Genomic DNA, 24,932 nt, shown 5'->3' on the forward strand with positions numbered 1-24,932 from the left:
TATTTTGTAAATTGACAACACAAATATATTTAACTACTAATAACATTCATAAAAGTCATAAAGCCATGAAGAAGCACAGTGATATACTAAATAACAAGATTTCATTTGTGTGTGTTAACACATTGAAACAACATAATCAAGGCTGTACTGTTAGTAGAAATCATTCAACGTAAACAATTATATTTTTCAACTACTTTTATAGAAAAAATGTGCATAATTGTAATGTCAAATTACTGCTCCATGGCAGAAATTAGTCCAAATGAACTTTTGCGAGAATATCTCAAGAAGCATTAGTAAGTTTGGCACTGTTTTTGCATGTAGATTTTTACAAGTGAATGAAAGAGACCAAAATACTTTGATTTCATATGTAGAGAGGATATTCTTAATGTTAGTTATCATAAATTACACTATAAACATACTATGATTAACATGTGTAAATAAAATTTAATTGTCATGATATATCAAAAAGACAACAGATATCTGTTAAAATAGTTTTTCTTTTTCCCACCCTTTTTTCTTTTGATATATTAATGCCCACAACTCAGCTAAAAAATTATAATACATTCATGAAGACAGTACATTTAGAAGTTTGGACAAATAAGAACTTAGAAAAGATCACAAAGCCAAAGAATATATTAAGTACTGACAGTAATATACAATTTTTATAAATGTTTAGCCTTTAAGTCATTAATTATAAACTATACTAATTAGTATGTATGGTTATTTTTAATAATCGCTTACCATTGGCCAAACTGCTATACTATATTCAAGGTTAAAAAAATTAGATCAAGCATATTTATACACCTCTATAAACATTATCATTAAAGGAAATTGCAATTTTATACACAATTAGCAAACACCCCCTCAAAAAATACATATGTAAAACACATTTCATAAATCTTTAAGGAAAGCAAAAATCTTTAACAAAATAATTAAACTTCTAAATAAATAAATGAAATAAAATTTGGTATACAGTATATGAAAAGCACCATAAACTGATGTCAGTATTTATTGAAATATTAAGCTGACTTAGAAAAAATCATTAAATGAATGCGTGTATATTAGCACTCTGTAACGGCTGACAAAAGTTAAGAACATATCACAGTTAGAGCAAGTTATTTTTTGTGGAATAAATACTGATCATGGTACAGAAAAAAAATATTCAATATTTACAAAATGTATTGAGGGATACAAACTGAGTATCTTTTGAATGGCTTTGTTTACATTAACAGCAATTCCTTTCAGCTGCCTTTAAAAAAAAAAGGAGGGGGGAAACAAAAAAATAAAATAAATAAAATAATTATAAAACAGTTCCAGGTATTAAAATGCCATAAGATCATCACTGGAAACTATTTCCACAACAAGAGTCCCAGGTTTTTTCAAATCTTTTTCTCGCTGACGACCGTACAGTTCAATTTCATGTATTACTGGCTCTGGTGTTACAGGAGCACTTAGGATAGCTTTGCCCATATAACCATCCATCACAACATTTTGATTCCACACCTGAATAATAAAAAGTAATAAAAAAAGAAACAGCATATTATTTTAAAACTGTAATTCAACTATTACTATAATAACCAAACTTGTATGTATAATTAAATTATACTCACAAAATATGTTATGCTCATCAAAGTTTACTTATTTCCATTTTAAGTTTGCGTAATTAAAGCAAATAAAGTTTAAGATCTCTCTTTGGCTGTTTAGTATTGGTCAACTGTAGGAAAAAAAAAACTGCATTGATTGTTGATAGTTGTCTTAAGACTGTTGTTGGTTTTTAGGAGCAAAAGCAACTTAGACCATATTAATACATCATGTGTTGTCTGTACAAGTCTGCATTCATGGACAGATATGCATGCTGCACAGGCCTCCATGAGTTATTCTAGGTTTTTCATCCCGCGCAATGTGTGCAGGCTGAAAAACCCAGAATAACTCATGGAGGCCCTATTCTCTCCACCTGAAATTGGCTAGCTTCAGCCCAGACTGGAGAGATCTTTAGAAATTCCTCCAGTCATTGTAAGGAATCAAACCTACACTTATCCAAAAGAGTGACTAGTAATGAAACCACTATACTGTCACTGAGAACCTGTTTTTTTTTTTAAGGTCAGGTAGCTCAGATACTGTTAAAATTATCAAAAGAATTTGAATTGAATCAAATTCTGATATGAGTTTTATCACCCATCTGATTAAAAAAAAAAGTACTAATCAAACACTGCTTAAAGACCATTGCATATGAGTAACTGAACTATATCAAAAGTATATAAAAAGAGAAAACACTAAACTATTGTTTAACTTATTTTCCTTGCTTACATAAATGACATTAAAATTAATATCCCATTGACAGATCTCGGTAGAACAACATAATCAAGGAAACACACTGAAAGTTGAGCAGACTCCATGGTCAGAAAGCTATGTGATGTCAAAAAAGCTGTGTTTAAATTATGCTATAGCAAAAATCTATTGTGAACATCAAGTGGTAGCTGAGCGAAAGTATAATGCAATCTTTTAACTACTCAGGCATTTTACTACATGCAATTTTGGAGCCATTACTTGATAACACTTATAATGAAATATTTTTAATACCAAGTGATATTCCTAAATGTGGAGTTCTGCTCAAATTAAGTAGATAATCAATCATGCCAAGTTGGATCAAAAGGAAGTTGGAGAATCATGGTGAAGTGAAAAATAATGACCAATAATGTTACCACTGAGTTCTCCAGTCACACTGAACAAATAGTGTGAAACGAGTACGTGCATTTCAATTCCCCTTTTTTTAAATTTCATTACTTGTCTAACACAGTCAGGTCCTTGAGGTTGTCACAGACATTCTCTCAGATAGGCCACACAAGCTGTACTTGATACCTGGGAGTCTAAAATGCTGATGGAACTGATATTCGGGTGACATTCAAGTCAAGTGGACACCCAATTTCGGCAAAGTCTGGACGGTTTAACTATGACAGCCAAATCCTCTGCTTGCACCATCACGATGGTTGGACCTTTAGTAATCCTAGGTATAACCTCAATGCACAAGTACACTGTGGGTGACCACCCAGGTGTGAACCAACGTAAAAAAGGTAAAGTGCAGCCATTATCAACCCACTGCAGGTAAAGTGCAGCCATTATCAACCCACTGCAGGTAAAGTGCAGCCATTAAGGTAAAGTGCAGCCATTATCAACCCTCCTCAACAATTCATGCTGAGGGAAATGGACCATAATCTGCCACGCTGGTCCAGTGCGGGTTGGCAGATTGACCGTATTCAGCAGTCAGGGGCTTGAACCCCGGTCTACTCAAAGAGCGTGCACTCCCGCTCCCGACCACTCGGCTACGGATGCCTATGAACCAACGTAAGCAGGGGTCAAGGTGTGGCACCCACACCACAAGGAGGAATGCCATCCCTCTGTGTTACCAGGCAACACTAGGTGGTAGATGACTCTCATCAACCGGTGCAATACCACTACTTTGCTTATTGGAGGCTCGAAATAGTGGAACTCATGTTTAGCTCCAGAGCTCATGTTCCGGTCAACCCTTACCCATCTTTTCCATCATGCAGTATTACTGATGACTTCTGAGGTTAAGATGAACATCATGGCGAGATCCAATCTTCCTTACATTTCGAGGGTACAGCTCTAAAACGGTATTCGCAGGTTTTTTTTTTTTGATTTGATTTGGTAGTTGTTGGCGCATCGGCTTCTGTGGCCATATTGCACCTCCCAAGGTTTTTGCAGTACTTTGATCCAAGCCCGAGGCGGGAATCGAACCCGCGACCTTTGGGTTGCCGGACAGGAACTTTACCCACTCGGCTAGCCCGGTCGGCTGTATTCGCAGGCCAGCAGCTAGTTAGTACACCAGATCGGCTAATGTATAATCTTGCTACCTCTGCCAGATAGTGACTGGGGGAGGAGTATGAGTAGTGTGTATGCAGGGGGCATTGTCGAGCCCACGTTGTCAAGGATCTGGGTATATTCTTACCATGTGTATGCCATATACAAAAATTTCATTACTTCATACAGCATGTCCCCCCCAACTTTTTCTTACTATTGAATACAACATGAATTGTCATACTAATAAAGTAAGCTTATCTGCGAAAAGATCTAACCCTCCCAAACACTTCCTAGTTCATTTCACAAATATATGTGGTCTCAATTCTAATCTCAACTATGTCCATTTCCACTTGCAGTCTGCCAAACCCGATGTACATTTTCTGACAGAATCTCAGTTATCGGTTGATTCAACTACTGCTCATCTCATTTGCCCAAACTATTTGCTGTATGATTCCTTTCCCCTCAAAGGTGGTACTTGTGCATATGTCCGTTCCGATATTCCCTGTCAGAGACTTGGTAATTTGGAATCTACTCTTTTTGATCTTCTCTGGCTTAAAATCTCTCTACCACATTGTGTCAAATTCATCTGTTGTCTCTACCGTTGTTCCAACTCCACTAATCACTTGGAGCTCTTTGACTTCCTCTCTTTGCAACTTGACTTTCTCCAGTCCAACTTTCCTAACAGTGAGGTAATTTTCCTTGGTGATTTTAATGTTCACAACTCCAGTTGGCTTCTGTTTTCTAGTCACATTGACCCAGCCAGTCGAGATGCTGAGGCATTTGCAATTACTAATGGCCCTGCACAGATTGTTCATTTACCTACAAGAATGCAAGACAATCCTAACCATACAGCCAACACGCTTGATCTTTTTCTCACGAACAACCCTTCTAAGTACACAGTCGAAGTAAGTGGTCCTTTAGGCACCTCAGATCACAACTTGGTGATTGTATCTTCTCCCAATGGAGCCTTTATTTCATGGCTATTCCCAAACTCATATTGTTAGGCATTAATTACACGAATGCAAAATGGGATGACCTGCAAGATTTCTTTTCTTCTTTTCCTTGGACAAATTAATGTCTCAAAACTTCTGATGTCAATGTTTGCTCAGATTGTGTCAGTGAAATTATTCTTGCAGGAATGGAATCCTTTATTCCACACTTCACTTTTAAAATCTCATCCTTTATCTAAACCTTGTTCCAATAAATGTGCTAAGGCTGTTCAAGAGAAGAATGTTGCATATCATAATTGGCTTGTTTCCAATTCTTCAGTTTCATTTTCTGTCTGCACCAAAGTTCGCAACAATTGTAAAGCAGATATTAATCAGTCCAAACTAGATTTTGAACAGGCTAAGAGTAGAAAACTTGCTTCTTGCCCTAATGGTAGCCGAGCATTCTGGTCTCTTGTCAAAGCTATTGGCTGCAACTTTTGCCCATCTCTGCTTCCACCTTTGGTCAAAACCAGATGGTTCTGTTGTCACTTCAGCCAAGGATAAAGCTAACTTGCTAGCATCCCATTTTTCTTCCAACTCATGTATTAATGGTCTTGGTTAAACACCTCCCACCATTCCCAACACGCTCCATTCAATGCCTCCTGTGGTCTTCCGTCAAAAAGATGTCAGAAGAATTCTGACGAGTCTTGATGCTAAGAAAGCTCCAGGTCCTGATGGTATTTCCCCACTTGTTCTCAAAACCTGTGCTCCTGAACCTACTCCTGTTCTTTGCCGCCTTTTTTCACTTTCTTATTCCAAAGGTGTATTTCCTTCTGCTTGGTAATTGCCCATATCCAGCCAGTTCCTAAAAAGGTTGACAAATCTCTCCTATCCAATTATCGTCCCATTGCAATTACTTCTACTCCCTCTAAAGTAATGGAGAAATCAATTAACAGCCAACTCTTAAACTACCTAGAAACCTTCCATCTGATCAGTGATCGCCAGTAAGGATTTCATCAGTGTTGATCCACTGGTGATATTCTGGCTTATGTTACCCGTTTACGGACAAATTCAATGGAAAAGTTTGGTGAAACACAAGCAGTTGCTCTTGACATCTCAAAGGCTTTCGTGCAGAATAAAATTTTTTCATATGAAGCCTTTCTCATTTCTTTTTTGAGAAAATAGACTTTAAATATTAGTTGAGTACATGCGCACTTGACTAAGACACTGTTGAGTAGATCTCGACGCTGACCACTATTTACTCTTCTGTTTGTATCATCATCATCATCATCATTAGCTATTTTTGATCCACTGCAGGATGAAGACCTCTCCAGCAACTTTCCAGTTCCTTCTGTTTTGTGCAATGGCCACCATTTTCTACCCACAAACCCGTGAATTTCATCTATCTATCTCCGCCATTGTCTTCCACCTCCTCTTGGGTACCATTCTGTTATTTTCTTAGTTCATCTGTCATCATGTCTTCGAACTGTGTCCTGCCCAAGACCATTTTAGTTCTTTAGTTTTGATAAGAATGTCCTTTACTTGAGTTTGCTGCACAATCCACGTGTTTCTCTTCTTATCCAATCTGGTTCCTAATATAATTTGTTCCATTCTTCGCTGTGTAGAATGGAATTCAGCTTCTCTTCGCTCAGCTTCTCTTCCATTCTTTTGGTGAGTGCCCAAGTTTCACTTCCATAAGTCATGGTGGGGAGTATACATTGGTTCATTATTTTACGTTTCAGACAAACTGGGATATTGCTCTTCAGTATGTGACTATATTTCCTGAATGCTATCCATCCAAAATTTATTCTTCTCTTGACTTCCAGCCATTTATCATTATTACAGCCAATGAATTGTCTCAGATAAGTATATGACCCCTCCTTTTCAATTACTGCTCCTTCAATCATTATATCCCTTTTTGTGGCATACTTGTTCATCATTACTTTTGTTTTAGCCATATTCATCTTTACTCCAAAATCCTTACTAACTCTGCATAACTGATTAAGATTTTCCTTTTATTCTTGGGATCATGGCTTATGACCACAATGTCATCTGCAAATCGTAAATGGTTTAGGTACTCTCCATTCACATTGACTCCTTTCTGCGACCAGTCTAATCTTCTGAAAGCTTCCTCAAGGGCAGCAGTAAACAGCTTCGGAGATATTGTGTCTCCTTGTCGAACTCCTTTCTTGATTTTAAATTTCCTACTAGTCTAATAAAGGAGGTAGCGTTTTCATTATTTTCTTCAAAATCATAATATATGGGGTATCAATGGCTTGTCTTTCCAGTGCCCGAAACATTGCCTTATGCTGTATGGAGTCAAATGCCTTTTCATAATCCACAAATGCCAAGCATAATGGTGTTTTATATTCATTTGCTTTCTCCATTAGCTGTGATATTACGTGAACATGATCCATAATTGAGAATCCTGTCCTAAAGCCAGCTTGCTCTTTTGGTTGATTCTCATCAAGTATTCTTTCTAATCTGTTAGTAATCACCTTTGTGAATAACTTGTAGTTGTGGGATAACAAGCTAATTGGTCTATAATTTCCAATTTCTGATTTATCTCCTTTCTCATACAGCAAAACTATGATTGCATTTTTCCACTGCTTAGGTGTCACATCTTTTCTAATGCATTTTGTGAAGAGCCTTGACAGTTTTTGTGTTATGTCTCTTCCTCCCAATTTTAACAACTCTACAGTAACTTCATCTTCCCCTGGGGCTTTCTGATTCTTCATTTTCTTCAACGCGTTTTCTACCTCATCAGGAAGAATATCGGATTTGTCGTATGTGTTGCTAATTTGCGATCCATCTTCCCCACTGCTGGCATCATTCTCTAGCTCCTTGTATAATTCTCTATAGTAGTCTTCTGCTATTTGAATTATGCCTTCTCTGCTATTTATAAGTACACCATTGCTATTCTTCAGTTTCAGTATCATTTGTCTTTCTGTATTACTGCTCATGGCTGTTGATTTAAGTCCTTTGTTTTACCTTAATGCTTTTTCTACTTTTCTTGTATTAAATCTTCTGATGTCCTCTCTGAGTCTTTCCAATGGCTTTGCATAACTCGGTATACTCAATTTTCTCCTTGTCAGTGTTTATCTTGCTCTTCATTTGTTGCCTTCGGTTCATTATAACAATTTTTCCTTGACTAATTTTTTCTTCTTTGGATTTCTTTTTCCCTATAGGTTTCTTCGGCTTTATGACTTTCAGAAAGTTGTAATATTCCTCGTCGATATCTTGGTCCTGAGCAGTCTGCAGAAGCTCAAACGTGTTCTTAAGTTCCAGTACATACTGCTTTTTCTCCTCTTCTGTTATTTCAAAGACCTTCGTATTATTTACTTGAGTCAGTTTTTTCCTTTCTTTTCTTACATCTATATCAAGTGTACATCTTACCATTCTGTGATCACTTCCAACATTTACCTTGTTCAGGACAGTAACATCATTCACGATATATCTTCTGTTAGCGAGGATGAAGTCGATTTCATTAGTTGTTAATTCATTTGGACTCTTCCATGTCCACTTTCTGTTCACCCTATTCTTGAAAAAAGTGTTCATCACTGACAATCCTTGAGATTCTGAAAATTCCACAAGTCTTTCACCTCTTTCATTTCTTTCACCAATTCCAAAATTTCCTATAGTTCCCCTTTCTGCGCTATTTTGTCTTTTTCCAACCTTAGCATTGAAGTCCTCCATAATAATAGTGTAGTGGGTTTTCTGCTCATCTAGAAGACTCTCAATTTCAGTGTACATTTCTTCAACCTCTTCATCATCATGGCTAGATGTTAGTGAATAACCTTTAGCTTGAACCTCTTAGAAACCTTGAGTATTAGTCTTGACACCCTTCGTGATGTACTTTTGAATTCCAAAATGTTGTATTTTATATCTTTATGGACTAGAAACCCAACTCCATCTTCGCTCTTTTCACTGTTTCCATTGGTGTACAGCAGATTTCCACTTGATAAACTTTAAGTGATTCATTTCTACTTCTTGTTTCAGCCAAACCAATGATATTCCAATTCACATTTTCTAATTCCTTTTCCAGCTCTAATATCCTGTCTTCACCGATGAGCAATCTTACGTTGTAACAGGCCAAGTTCAGTTTCCGTGCATGGCAGCCTGGTCGTACCCAGAGATTCTTAGCACCCTCTGCTTCCACTCTGATCCTCTCACTGCCGTAAGAAGGGGAGTGAAAGAAAGCCGCTGGGGACTGAGGGCCATTTGTTTCGTCTTACTGTCACGTATTGGAAGGTTTGGTCTTTTCCTCTTCACGCTGACCAGGCGTCTTGAAGAGAACCACTCCACACGTTCGTTGCCACCTAAGTGACGTAACAGGGCTTACCATCGAGAAGGTGTGCATGAGTAGATTTTAGGGAAGCAGGCCAACCGGACTTCTCCTAAATCTTCTGTAATAGAAAGATATTGGATCCATCAGTGTTTTAGACTGAGTGTCTGATAACACATAGAATGTCTGTTCCCTTCTGTTTGTATACAACGTCACAACTTGGCGTGTTTATGATACAATGTCATCATTTGTTATCATCAGTCTTGGTATCTTACTGGAAACACTTCAGCTGCAGCAAATTATCACAGAGAGAGATTATCCCAATTGTCATCATCCAGACAGGTGAGTAATTCAAAGAGTAGAGCAAACACTGTCTGACTGTGGTTCGTTCCATTCTCTGCATCAAAATCGTGGACACGACTGCCTAATCATACAGAAGAAGAAATTATGATGGATGTCGATAATAATCCTCGTGTTAGTATGAGGGATCTTTCTTCTCAGCATAACATTAGCAGGTTGACAATTATCATTTTCTACGTGAGAACAGGATGCATCCATTTCATGTCCAGAGAGTGCACGGACTAAGAACTCGTGATTTTGTTCCATGAATGGCTTTCTGTCATTGGTTACTTATGCATCCACAATTTTTATCACGGATTTTATGGACAGATGAATCCAAATTTACATGACATGGAATTTTCAACATACATAATACCCATTGGTGGGCAGTTGAAAATCCTCATGTTATTGTTGAAACACACTTTCAAGAAAGGTGGAGCATGAACATCTGGGCTAGTATAATTGGTAACGAAATCATGGGACCTTATTTACTTTCAGATAATTTAACCGTATTCCCGTCCGCTGGGGTACGTTCCAGCCCCAACTGGGTTCAGCAAGTTAATTCTATAATTTTTACTCTAATTACAGAGCTGAAACTCGCTATAGTTGGAGCCAGAACTGTTTTCTTGAATTTTCCCACTTCAATTTTCAAAACCTTCTATTGAATTTCACACAAATGACAAAAATGTGACATCAAGTATGCAATTAATTAGGCCTTTTCAATTAATTTTTTTACCCCCGCCCTAACCAACCTAGAGCTAATGAAACCCGACACTTGATTCGTTTCTTGATGTAAAGCGCGCAAATTTCTTTTTACAGAGAGTAGCAGTTCTGATAAACAGCTCCGCCTGAATACGAGCGAAGCGTGGGAAGTATATATCACGTGACCTCGTCTCCTGTACAGCTACATCAAGACGGTTGTTGTTGTTTGGTTTTTAGGAGCATTAGCAACTAAGGCCATATTGCTCCAGGGATATGCGGTGGTCATTCCCTGACCTTTCCGCATCCTCCGTATTTGGTGGCTCACGGGCTCGAACCCCGGTCTAATCAAGAAGCATGTGCTACGCACTGCTGCTCCTGCCCACCTGGCTACGGAGGCACCATCGAGACGGGAAGGGAGAAGTGTAAATAAACAAAAGACACACCGCAAGTTACTGTCTTAGACATAAGAAGCAATAAAACGATACAGTAGCAACAACTGTTTATGAAAAGGTGAACAGATCGTGTTTCCTTTCTTCAACGTGTATTGCTCCTATGAACGGAAGATCAAGGAAATTAATCTTTTAGAAATGAGAAAAACTGGTGTAAAACTGATAACACTGAAATGCGCATTTGATAAAAAAAAAAAAAGTTTGCTTTATTGTAATTGTTTTCAGTAAACAATATCGGAACAGCAGTTTCCTGGGTTTGATCTTCTAACGAAATTTCGAGAAAATATTTCTATTTATAGCTGCGTTATAAAATTTGAAAACTGGTGCATCAGAGCAAAGAAGAAAAAAAATCATCTGCTATGAATAACGGATTGTTTCTTGAAATGTGTCTTCTTTACAAAACTGCAAGATTTCTAACAATACAAAGCTAACAGATTACGACTAGCGGCTGCTCAAAAAGTATCGTTAGAAGATATTTGCTTGTTACGCTTTGATGTCATCGCAAAGGGATGAAGTTCTGTTAGTTCAGAAGCTGAATAAATTCATTATTCATTCATTGTAGAGATATTATCAGACAGTAGTGCCAGTACATGACAAAAGAATGATACTAAAATCTATTTCCAAACAGTTCCAAAAGAAAAGATTCTATAAAAAAAATTCTCTTATAAGAAAATAACACAAAGGAATCTCTTCTATAAGAAAAACTACATTCAAACTACAACACAAATTCTAAAATATATCATGTCTTGAGCCAAAATGAAGTTCCTTTAGTAGTCAGAAATTGTCCAACTGATCAACTTTTCACAGTAGTTTCTAAAATTGCTCAAGCATCCACATTTATGTGGTTTTGAGATATCATATTTCAATAATTTGAATGAAGACAATGTTTTATTTAAGATTTTTTGTTACTTTTTAATGATTAATTAGTGTTTGGCCTTTCTATATAGTGTCCTCTTTTTATTTCACCAGTTAGCAATGGAGAAAATTGTTTTCTCTGCTGCTAACAGGTGAAATTTTGGTAATAATTGTACGGAATTCATCTGGTCAATCAAATAAATCATTAAACCACAAATTATCTGAATCTTGGAAGGAGACTCAAAATTTTAAAAATAAAATTAAAGTATCAAAACAAAAGATACATTATGTTCTTATGATGCATTTGGATTTAGTTTTCTCCCGTACTAGATGTAATTGTTAATTGCAATTACATCTAGTATGGGAGATATATCTAGAATTTATAAAAAAAAAAAAAAAAAATGCAGTAATATGTAACATAAGATATTAAACAGTGCCCAAAAAAGTAACCTTTCTATGAAAACAGCCTTTCGTAGGCTGTTTTTCATAGAGTGGTTACTTTGTCAGGCATTTTTAGGATATTTTACCTGGATCTTGATAGGTGAATCAATATTTCTACGATAAAATATGACGCTCGTGTTCCACACAGGATCTAATGTATCATGGCAAATTGGACTGCGAACTCTTTCTCCTTCACATTTCACAATGCAATAAGGGTCAGCACCTAAAACAAACAAAAAAAAATATTCGACAAAAAAAGTATAAGTTTTGTTGCAACTCTTGAATTTTCAGTTAAAGAGTTTGTTATCAAACATGAGTACCATTATATGTGAGGATCACTCAAAATATTTACCTCAATAATAAAGAAACAAGATATTAGCTATTTATTTATTATTGTTTTTTGCTACAATATGATTCCCAGGAGTTTAATATGTAGCTTCCATTTTGAAGGCACAGAAGAAATAACTTTGGGGGGAAAAAAGAAAGTCTTTGTTCTGGTCTCTGATAATGCCATTTACAGCTTTCTTGAGAACATCTTCACCAGAAAATTGATGCTCACACAGGTATTTCAGATTTCTGAAGAGTAATAATCATTGGCGGGATAGGTCTGGACTGTAGAGAAGGTAGTTTAATTCCTGGAACCTGCAATTTCTTAGAGAAACAACTGTTTTATGGGACTTGTGTAGAGGAGCACTGTCATAATGCAACAAAACACCTCATGACAATTTCTCTCTTCTCTGTTTCTTCATGGCTCACGATCATGAATTATTTTGGGTGATAATGACCTCATGGTGTTTCTACTGCAAGAATTCCCATTGTTTCTAGATCCCAAGAACAAATACACATTTCTTTACTAGTTAAAATTCTTGAAAGAAACATTTGTAAATCTGCATCACACATATATAAGAACTCCCCGCCTTACGTAAGGGTTGCATTCCACGGAATGTTATGCAAGTCGGATTTTATGTTAGTTGGTACTTCCTCCATGCTTGTGATGCACTTATAACTGTGCTTGCAGAATTGATTGAATCAAAAAAGAAATGTTCGATGAACATGTAAATAGTATTATTTATTGTATTTATTCAATTTTTTGTCTCATGTGCAGGAAAAATTACAAAAGCGTGCAATTTAAAAAAATTTAAAAATTATAAAATTACAAAAAAAGAGAGGAGACAGGCATAATGTCAGTAAGTTTCACCTCTCAAGCATCATTGCTAGAATCAATGTCTTCAGCTGATAAGTTTGCCGCTGCGGAGGTTGAGGGCTGCGGTTAGAATGGGTCAGCCACTCAACCTTACGAAAGAACATTAATGGATGACTGGACGGTGGCTTTTTTCTTTTCATTAAAGATTTCTTTGTAGCAAGCAAGCATATCATTCACCCCTCTATTAACTTTTAAGAATCATTAGTTGTCAGGATCCATCTTCTCAAACCTCGCCATTGCCATCTCTCTGGTGATGAAGCGTCTCGGCTCCTCATTTGGTTCATCTTGAGCTTCGTCAGCATTTTCTTCTTTCACTATCGCTGCCTGCAAGTCAATAAGTTCTTTGTTAGCCTCTACAATCCTAATCTTTACAATCTTATCTGTAACCTCTTCATATGATTTGTCTTTTTCAAACCCTTTGAAGCCTTTTACTTGCTGTGGGCATATTTTCTTCCATGCGCCATTTAAACAACTTTTAGTAATTTCCGCCAAGGCCTTATTAATGTTTAAGAGGGCGGGGAAAATATTTTAAGATTTCCAAAAGTCGCAATGTAAAATTTTTCTCGTCTACTGCAGACAATGGCTGAGCAAATGTGCATAAATAGTATGCTTTTAAATTTGAAATAACGCCCTGATCCATAGGTTGGATGAGTGAAGTCATGTTTAGTGGTAGAAATATGACTCTCACGTTCGAATTGAAATCATCTAGATGTGCAGAATGTCCAGGAGCATTTTATCTAATAGAAGCAAAATCTTGAAAGGAACGTTGTTGTCTTTACAATATTTTTCAACCTCGGGAATGAAGAAGCATTTAAAACAATCCTCAAAGAGAGATATTGTTATCCGTGCTCTCTGGTTCGATAGGAAATGCATGGGTAGGGTGACTTTATTGATGCCCTTAAATGCACGAAGATTTCCAGAATTGTACACAAGCAGTGGTTTTAATCTGCAATCTCCCACTGCATTAGCCCCAAGCAAGAGCGTGGCCCTATCTTTTGACGCCTTGGAACCTGGCGTTGTCTTTTCCTCTTTGGCAATGTATGTTCAATCTGGCATTTTTTTTCCAATACAGAGCAGTCTTGTCAACGTTAAAAATTTGCTGAGTTGAGTAGCCGCCTTCATCAATGATTTCTTTCAACACATCACAAAATTTCTCTGCAGCTGCAGAATCGGCACAGGAGACTTCACCGCATACTTTAATGTTTTGGAAACCAGTGGGATGCTTGAACTTATTAAATCTCCCGTTGCTTTCCGCGGACTTGGGTTGGGGTTTGCTGTACTTATCCTTAATATCTTTATAAATACTTGTTGGTTTTACTTGAATATGGTCATTAGACTCGGGGCGCTCGCTTCTGAATCTGATTTTCCATCCATATTATTAACAGCTATTCCATCTGCGATATAGCACCTGAACACTGTTTTGTGATCACTGTTGATTTAAGTGTGTTGATCCTTTGGCATGTTCTTTTATACGCGCACTGTCCTTTAAAATAATATTCACTGTTGAAGCAGCGAGACCTAATTCCCTTGCAAAAGATGACAAACTTGGTCCTGCTTCATACTTAATCATTTTCATCTTCATTTCTAAATCGATTTTGTTTTGTTTCCTGGCACTACCACCACTTGCACTTTTCCTTCATCATTGTAATACGTAAATAGGAATGAAGAGAAGTTTCTGAAAATTTGTTTTTTATATGATTGAAGATTTCAGTGAAGGGGAACACATTTCACCATAATAGCGTAAAAACCCACACAACTGCAGTTATTGGGATTGTCGCAAATGCAACAAGATCGAGTTTACTATCCATTTAAAATTAGATGCACTAACAGAAAAGCACCAATAAAATTAGATGCACTAACAGAAAAGCCCCAACCAGAAAATACAAATTGTTTTTATGGTCGTGACATCCAGAAATGTGTTTTAGAAAAATTTCACGAAGGTGTTCAAAATTGATTCTTATAATGGAACATGATAACAATGAAAGGGTAGTGCAATTTCAATTATGAATATGACCTTAGCATTAGCAATGGCACATGATGCAAGAAAGCAAGCTTATATAGCATCAGCCAAAAAAAAAACAAAAAAAAAAAACCACACATCCCCTTCTCATTTCACCCATCTACTCGTTCCAAACGTTTGTCTAGTTCTACTTTGAATCTGTTTAAGCTATCAACTTCTACGACAGATGGCAGTTTGTTCCAGCAATCAACCACCCACTGGCTAAAGGCAAATTTCCGTACATCTATCGTACAACTGTCTTACCTCAATTCCAATTCATGCCCTCTCAGGCGATTATTCTGAGCAAGAGGAAGAATCCCATCGGCATTCAGCATACTCAAACCATTCAAGGCTTTATACACCTCAATCAGATCAACTCGCAGGTGCCCAGTCTCCTGGAGACTAGGCACCTGCGAGGTGATTTGCAAATAACTTAAGTCTTTCTTAGTAAGAGCAACCCTTCGTTTCATTCACTAATCTTGTTGCCCATCTCTGTACTCGTTCCAACAGTTCTACATCCTTCTTAAAATGAGGCCTCCAGACCTGTATACAGTACTCAAGGTGTGGCCTGACCACTGCCTTATACAAGGGGATTATCACCTTATACCTGCTAGAAAAATTCCTGTATATCATTGACAAGACACCATGAGCTTGTTTGTTTGTTATTTGGTTTTTAGGAGCATTAGCAACTAAGGCCATATTGCTCCGGGATATGCGGTGGTCATTTCCTGACCCTTCCGCATCCTCCGTATTTGGTGGTGACGGGCTCGAACTCCGGTCTAATCAAGAAGCGTGTGCTACGCACTGCTGCTCCTTCCCACCTGGCTACGGAGGCTCCTACACATCACAAGATACTCTTGCAGACCATCTGCACAGCTCAGAAAACTTCATATCTGCCTGCGCAATTACCTCCAGGTCCTTTTCACTCTCTACCACTGTCAGTGTAGTATCACACAGTTGAAACGTTACTCTGGTGGAAATGGAAAGTTCTCATATGGAAAGTATTGCATATGGGAAGCAGTAATTTACATTTATCAATGTTAAACTTTAGTTGCCACCCATCAGCCCATCTACTCAACTTTTCTAGATTCTGTTGCAGCAGTGTACTGTCATTAGTGTCATTAACAACCATGCCAACCTTCGTATCGTCTGCAAACTTGGACATTAAGCCTGATATACGATCAACAATATCATTAATGAATACAGAAAACAACACTGAACCCTGGGGAACTCCACTAATAACATTAGTCCATGAAGAGCTGTGTCCATTGATCACCACTCTCTGTCTTCTCCCACTCAACCATCCCTTTATCCATAGCAACAATTTGCCTCCAATGCCACACTGCTCCAATTTGTGCAGCAGTCTTCCATGTGCAACAGTATCAAAAGCCTTTCTAAGATTCAGATATATGATATTTAAATTATTCTTTGCATCCAGTTCCTTTGTTACTACATCAGAGTATCCAATCAAATTAGTCAGACAAGACTTCCCCTTAACAAACCCATGCTGTGTCCAAGCTATAACTGAAGTCTTGTCTAGATGATCCGGCATTGCTTCTTTAACCAGTGCCTCCATTAATTTCCCTGGAATAGAAGTTAAAAGAGCAGGTCTGTAATTACCCGTGTCTCCCTTTGATCCTCCTTTGTGGATTGGGGTCACATTTTCACATTTCCAGTCCATGGGTACCTCCCCTGAGTCCAAGGAGGCTCTCATAATTATGGCTAAAGGTTTGCGTACTTCCTTTGCTGCCTCCTTTAATATAACTGGATAGATCCCATCAACCCCAGGTGCCTTTCTTGTCTTTATCTTCAACAATTTCTCCTCCACTTTACTCTCAGTTATTACAAGATTATCTAGCTTACTGCCAGAGTCTAATACACCTCTGGCATTCCCCTTCCTGAATGACTCCTCATGTGTGAATGTAGATGCAAAATATTCATTTAGTTTGTTAGCTACCTGAGCAGGATCATCAACAGTTGAACCATCGATATCAAGTGGACCAATCTGATTCATCCCCTTCCTTCTAGAGCTTACATAAATAAAGAACTCTTTGCTGTTTTTCTTTGCATCCTTTGCCAAAGATTTCTTGTAATCTGCCTTTGCCTGCCTAACCTCCTTTGTGACTTGGTTACAGACCAGCTTATATCTATCATAGGCTTCTGTGTCACCTGTTAATTTATATGTATCCTGTGCATTTTTCTTCTCTGCCACATGTCTAATTAGTTCATCTGACATTCATTTAGGCCTAAATCTTGAACAATATTTCTTAGTTGGTATGGAAAGCCTAGTAGCTTCCAAGAAAAATTCTTTGAATGCTTCCCATTTTGAATTTGCTGTTGGTAACATCATCAGTTGGTCCCACCGTATAGAATTTAAATACTGTCTCAGACCACAGTAGTCACCTTTACGAAAGCAAAAACTCTTCCCTTTACCCCTGATGGTAGTTACCTCTTTGAGTAAATCCCATTTGAGCACACTGTGATCACTGACACTTAGTGGTTCCTTTATCTGCAGATTCTTAATGCACGAAGAATCACTACTGATAATCATATCAAGATTATTACTCTTTCTAGTTGCCTCTCGAATACGTTGCTGTAGAAAACAATCATCCAATAAATCCACAAAAGCCTTGCTAGTGTGTGAGTGACCAACCCACAAATTCCAGTCAATATCTGGGAAATTAAAATCCCCCATTATAAGACTCTCTGATTTACTGGCCCACTCTATTTCCCTGTACAGTTTCTTATTATACTCATCAGAGTCATTAGGCCTATAGCACACTCCTACTCTCAATTTTGATCTCCCAATGCTTATGTCACACCAAATTGACTCGACACTGCACTGTCCAGCGATGTCGACTGGCTTCACTTCCTTGGATTTTATGTGTTTCTTAACTAACAGCATAACCCCTCCTTCCTTCCTGTCCAGTCTATGCTTTCTGTACACATTGTACTCCCCAAATTCCAGCTTTTAGAGAGATAAATAATAGCTTAGTAATATAGCGAAATTTTTAACTTCCAAAGGACTCGGAACGATTTAAAAAAAAAAAAAAGAAAAAAAAACAATGTGTTATTGGGTTCACATTATGATATTTTCACGATACCTCCATTTATTCCTACAGGATGCAAAATACATTTCCGCGATATTTTTAAGTTGGCACTGGCCGGCAAAAACTTACGTAAAGTTGAATTTCCATAAGCCGAATATTACGTAAGTCGGGAGTTCCTGTACAAATTTTCCCTTCAGATTTGAGCCCTGCACTGTTTCCAAAGAGCAGTAAGCATTCTTGGTACCTAGCAAGACCTATGGCAAAACCAAGGTGTTCATGGAGGATGGACAGTACTGACCCATCAAATATTATACTATCTGCCAATCAGAGACACTTTTAAGTTGTCTATATATACTGTACAATAAGGTTTGAGTTTTTGGCACATTTCTGGAGTTGTAACTTCTGTTGGTTGCCCAAAGTGAGGGTCATCTTCTATGCTCCACTCATTTAAATTGCTCAGACCAAAATTTATCTGGTATTGAGAAGGGGCAGCATCACCATATACAGCTTTTGTGCATTCATAAATAACTTGGTCAAAAATTTGACCCTTCTGTCAAAAATTCGAGGCCTGCCTGATGCACCAATTTCATGAAATCTATGTTTTTCTGGTTAGCTCCTTTAAATCACTTCCATTCTTCTGCACATTAATGTACTGAGCTGAATGTGCAAATAAGACAGATATTTACGAGTGTAATAAAACTAGTTTTCATATATGAAGCATATTTATAGTCAAGTTAGATAGCTTATTTAACATCCCCTCACAGCACACAATGGTAAACAAAAAGCAAAAGTTACTTTTGTCAATATTTTAATTTCATTTTCACTATAAGAGCCAAGAGTAATTGAGAAATTTATGTTTAAAATTATTACATTATAATTGTTACACGGATGAATTCAAGGATGAGTGCATCAGAACTTAAGGGAGGGAAAAGTGAAGACTACTAATTATTGTACAGGTTACAAGAATATATTGAAAGTAACTGCTAAGGATTTAAAGCGAGCATTAGGAGAAATATTTTAATTAGGCTGGTATGTTTATAACATGCTTTTGTAGTCAATGTTTTTTTTTTTCTTAATTTGTATTTTTTAAAATTTTTTTTAATTTAAACACTGAATTTGGTTTAATATTGTAGTTATGTATGTAGAGTACCATATATAATGTATTAGATAATAAATAAAGATTGGTACAATAAACCACTTTTATATTTCAACAACAAAAAAAAATCCATCCATTCCTGTTATCAGCTGCTTCATATTACCAGTTTTTGTAAGCTAAATGTGATCACAATAAGCATCATCTACTGCAAATAGCTCATTCACACAAACATATACAGCAGGCCCCCGTTATAACGCGGTTCGCTATACGCTGATTCGCTATAATGCTGTTCTTATATTATAATCCGTATCTGACTATAACGCTGTCACAGATCACTATAACGCTCTTTTACAGATTGCATTTTTGGCATATTTAATGAAATCGTTTCATTTGATGGAGTCGATAGCTTGAAAATGAATAGCAAAACAGCATTAAAACGTTTCCCACGCCGACTTGAGAAATTTTCTCACGCTCAGTGAAATTTTCTCGCACGCTAATTTAGTTTCAGTACAGTGACTTGTTACGTAGTTCCGAGATCAACATTTTAAAAAATGATCAAGTATATTGCTTGTAATATTTGCGTTATATGCATTTATCCGAAGTCTAGTCATCACTCAGTAGAGTATTAGACATCGTGCGTAACGGAAAGTTTACTTGAACATTGTATCGTAATTAATTCAACCAACGCAGTTACATTTTCGAAGAGCTAATAATGACTGATAGGAATGAAAATGCAACAACGTCTGAGCGCAGTACGAAGACTATAAATGTAAGAAAAAGACTGAATTTGAAAATTAAATTAGACGTTTTGAAGCGAATCGATTCCCGTCAACGACAAACGGATGTGTGCCATAATTTAGGACTTGCAACTTTAACTGTAAGAACAATTATAAAAAAATAAAGAATTAATTTTTGCAGCGGGAAAGATAGCTGTTCCACTGCAAGCAACTAGGACTAAGCCGGCTATTAGGATTGAAATGGAAAGACTTTAATTTTATTGAAGATAATATTCCAATGCAGAATTCAGTTAAGTTAAATATTAAAAAAAGAGAGCGAGAGAAAGAGATTAGCCAATATGATGATCTGAAGAAAACTCGCCTAAAAAAAAAAAAAAAAAAAAAGTGGAACCATTTAAAACTGGTAAGGGCTGGTTGAATAGATTTAAAATCCAGGGAGAAGCCGCAAGTGCAGATCAAGGAGCCGAAACTTTAAAAAAAGAACTTGTTAAAATTGTTGAAGAGGGGTATTGTGTTATACTTCTCAACAAGTTTTTAACATAGCTGAAGCAGGACTTTTGTGGAAACGAATGCCTAAAAGAAGTTCCATATTGAAAGAAGAAAAAAACATGCCAGGTTTCAAAGCGGCGAAGGATCGGTTGACTTTATTGTTGGTTGTAACGCTGCGGGGGATTTAAAATTAATACCCCTTTTAGTTTATTTGGAAGAGGGCCAAAGTTCAACTCAAAATCCACACATTTGTCATGATTAAATTCATCAATTAAATTAAATTCATTATTTTAATTGGAATTTTAAATTTACTTTTGATACGCAGTAGTTACCAAATAATTATACGTATGCAATGCAGAATATTTTATATGTGCAAATATTTGAATATTAAATATTTTGACCGACATTTGTGCATCTTTTCATTACTGTTTATTATTTATTAGGAAATATCCTATGGCACCGACCGCAGCTCATAAATACTTATGTTACCTTATGGGAAATCGGCGCTCGCTTAGCGCGGATTCACTTAGCGCTCTGTTTTTCCAGAACGAATGATCAGCGTTAAGCGGAGGTCACCTGTACATCATATATACATATGCATGCATGTATATATGATGCTTGTCTACAATGTGTTACTAAATAACCCTGACAACTAACATACTGGCTTTACACAATGAATATTCTTGGTGCCACTGACCAGCCAGAAAACATAACTAAAAATTTTAAAAAGAAAGAAAACACTAAAACCAATGAAATAGTGTGTTTTTTCTTTGCAGGTTTAGGATTTTCAAAAATTAAAAACTGCAGTAGGTAGAAGAAAATTTTATAAGTGAAAAATCTGGAAAGCCACCAAGATTATATATCTCCTTGATTGGCAGAAGCTATATCACAAACTGAAATAAAAATTTAGAGAATATATTAAATAAAATGAAGACCATCTAATGAAGAAAAATAAGTGAAAATATCAGGAAAAGAATAGAGAGGAATTCAGTCACTTATGCCCCATCTTTTGAAGGGGAAGCTAAAATGCACTCCAGAGAGCAAAGGACAAAAGTAACATTTTGATGATCCATCAAACCCAGAACAGTCTGAATTCAGTGGCTGGTTTCACCTGTAATTTTTCTTTTGATGTGGAAAAAGGTAGTTTGTGTTGAAATGTAAGTAACTTTTACAGACTTTTTGACATCACCAATAAGTTAATTGGTCTTGGGCAGGGTTGCATAGTTTATCTCCTAGAGATTCATGTTTCTGATGTTAAAGCAACAGAATATGTGCAATTTACCGACACAATATAGTGATAACTCATGGCTTTAGTGGCACTGGTGAACCTAAACAATCCAATCCAATGAAAGCCACTACAGCTAAGTCATGAACACTGAAAAATAATGATCAGAACTAAAATAAAAAAAAAAATAAGACAATCAAAATACAAGTATAAAGATTTTTGGATCACAATTACAGTGCAGACTCCCTTAAATTCTGTAGTCTGCTAATTTGCATTGTTTGAACTCTACTACCATGGATTGTGGAACTTAAAATTGAATGATAATTATATTAGAAATAAAAAAAAAAAAAAAAAAAAAAGTAAACACAGTATTAAACCAAAAGTGAGAAGCAAAACATGAGTTTGTTGGAAGTGACAATTTTACTATCCAATGTTTTTTTGGCAGTTTAATGATTAATGCAGGAAATTCTAGTCCTTCATCTTTGTAATAGTGTTGCATTTCTTGAACAAACTTTCTTTGTAATGATTGAAAAAATGGTGTTAATACAATCCACAGCTTGTTTTTTTTTGGAGCATTAGCAACTAAGGCCATATTGCTCCGGGGATATGCGGTGGTCATTCCCTGACCTTTTCGCATCCTCCGTATTTGGTGGTCTAATCAAGAAGTGTGTGCTACGCACTGCTGCTCCTGCCCACCTGGATACGGAGGTGCCAATCCACATCTTGTTCTGACTTTCAGTTCATACTGTTTGCATATTAAATTTATTATATTTTTTTCTGTTAAAATGTATGATCTTTGATGTGTGATTCCCTGGAATTAATGGTTCACGTACAAAATAATATGAAATAAAAAGCAATAAAAGGCCAAATTTAAATAAAAAATAATAGTAGACTGTTGTATAAATAAAAGTTTATAGAGAATTACCATATTTTCTTACTTTAATGGATATATGAACTTGCTCTAACTTTGTCATGTTAAATAACAGTAACAGACAATATCCTCTAGCAAAAAAAAGGTTCTAAGTTTCGGACTAAACTATTGTTAATATGTATGAAGCAATCAAATGGTTAAATGTCATTCTTAACAGTAAGCACAGCCAAAATAATCAATATAATATTTAAAAAAATACTGACTTCCAAACCTGTCTTGTTTCTCCAGTCCTGATGCACCACGAACTGTGACTAAAGTCACTAAACATGGATACGATAAGCAAGGCCATATACTCTGGTCAGGTATGTCCTCTGTTAACTCTCTACAAAGAGAATATTTGCATATTACACTGGTCAACAATATAAAACCTTTTCTTTTTTTTTTTTTAATCAAAGACGTAAACACATTTTACTAAACTAGTTTTGCATGTTGATTTCAAATATGAAATCAGTTTTTCCCTAGCACGTGTAGTTTACATAACATGACTGCTGATAATATTAGTGCAAGTTAATTAAGATGATTACATTACAAAATAACTGTTTACAATTCCATTTTCATCACTTTCACAGTTTACACTCAATACATTTTATATATATAGTTAAAATAATACAGTGCACTATTGTAAAAAAATATATGTACAATTTAAAAATGTGCAGTTGATTTCCTTTGTACACTTAGTCCAGAACATTGCAGTACAACATCCATCAATAGTCTGTCAACATATGTTCATTCCAGAAACCTTGGTAGCAATTTTCCCCTCACTGAATGTCTTTATGGAATTACTCCCCGTTTTCGTTGTACATCGTGCCAAGGTTTTCAGGAAAGAACTCTAAATGTGAATGCAAGATATGAAGTTTCGGTGACTACAACATTGATTTCTTTATATGCATTGAGCAGTTTCTGAACTTCATCTTTGTATACAGGAAACTTGTGCTTACCAAAAAAATTCCACAAAGCCATTTGAAAGTTCTGCCCTGCTGTTAGTTCTAATACAATGAAGCATTTTTCAAGTTTTCATCCTGAAGCATCTCTCTCTCTCATTTGAGTCTCCACAAAGATTCTCTCATTCACTGTAGCAGCACTGATCTTTGGAAATTTCTCACTTAGATAACAATATCCTCTCATATTCATCTTACCTGCTGCTTTCACAAACCTCTTCATTAGGCCAAATTTACTGTGGAAGGAAAATCTTCATTGGATCCATCCACTAATGGAACATACTGTACACTACTTATTACTGGCTCATATGTGCTTTGAGGCTGGTCACATCCGAATGGCTGTCCCACAGGCATAGGAAACAACAATATTTTGTGCATCTTCCTTTTATGCCCATATTTAATGTACTAACAACTTTGAGATCACTGCAGATATTCCATTGATGAGTGCTGTATTAAACTACTTCAAGTAGCAGATTTTATGTTATAGCACATCTCCTTTTGATGAACTAAGTGTGGAATGGAGATGGATGGGTTTAAGTTCACATTATTCAAGAGAGCAGCTTTCAAGTTTTGCTGTGAAGAGTCAATAAAGAGGTACCATTCAGATGTAATGTGTACTTATGACAATTCTCAAAAAACTCCGTTGATATCAGAGCAGTAGCAGAGCAGACTGTTTACTGTAAAGAACACTGCCAAAACGGTCTATTTTTTGATAGAGAAACACTGACGTTCTTCTTAAACAAGTGTTTGTAATTTAGTTTTGAGGCAAAAAGTTCAGTTTTATCTTTGGAGAGGTATAGACCTCTAACGAGGTCATTCAAACCATCTTGGATAAACCATTCCAGCTCTAATGTCTCTTTGTCATTTGTGTACTCGTGATTGGCTGAAGTTATACAGTCTTCGCAAATCACACCTTCATTGTATTCCATTTCATCTAAGGAATGCAATCCATGCTGTGGAGGGACCAGAATTGGCTACTGTCACTGTGAGGGAATGGTCTCATAGGCGGAATCCATATATGGATAAACAATCTTGTGCTTATTCTTTTGGCTCCTTCGACATGACAAATGGTATCGACTCTTTCCTTTTGTTCAACCTGTCACATAATCCATTCGAACAAGTGGTACAAATAATGTGGTAATTATGCCTTATTCTAGTCATCTACAGCAGTGTTTCTCAACCTTTAATAGAATATGCAGCAATGAAAAGATTAAGCAAAGCTACAGAACAAATATATACTACATTCTACAGCATAAATATTACATTAGCATAAAATATGATCCATAAAATGAACTAACAATTAATCTTAAAGAAAATGAGTCTCACTCATATTTATGCAAAATAAAAATTTATTTCTCAGCAAGGGACCCCAAGTACTCTTGGAGCACAGGTACTCCACAGACCATCGATTGAGAAACACTGACCACGAGGACAGCAAAAGTAT

General features: G+C 36.4%; 1 protein-coding gene across 1 annotated transcript in view; it reads right to left on the minus strand.

The window, feature by feature from the left end:
- Positions 1-1,251: 1,251 nt before the first annotated feature.
- The window catches only part of LOC150088081 (calpain-5-like), a 153,017-nt gene continuing 129,336 nt past the window's right edge, over positions 1,252-24,932 (minus strand). The window contains exons 11-13 of the mRNA XM_090370561.1: positions 22,754-22,872; positions 11,906-12,042; positions 1,252-1,503 (exon numbers count right to left, since the gene is read on the minus strand). Coding sequence (XP_090226687.1) covers positions 1,321-1,503; positions 11,906-12,042; positions 22,754-22,872 — 439 coding nt within the window. The 3' untranslated portion in view covers positions 1,252-1,320. The remainder of the gene's footprint in view (positions 1,504-11,905; positions 12,043-22,753; positions 22,873-24,932) is intronic.

Source organism: Mastigoproctus giganteus, chromosome 3 (assembly GCF_048544385.1).
Source record: "Mastigoproctus giganteus isolate SK-2022 chromosome 3, ASM4854438v1, whole genome shotgun sequence".
NCBI lineage: Eukaryota > Metazoa > Arthropoda > Arachnida > Uropygi > Thelyphonidae > Mastigoproctus > Mastigoproctus giganteus.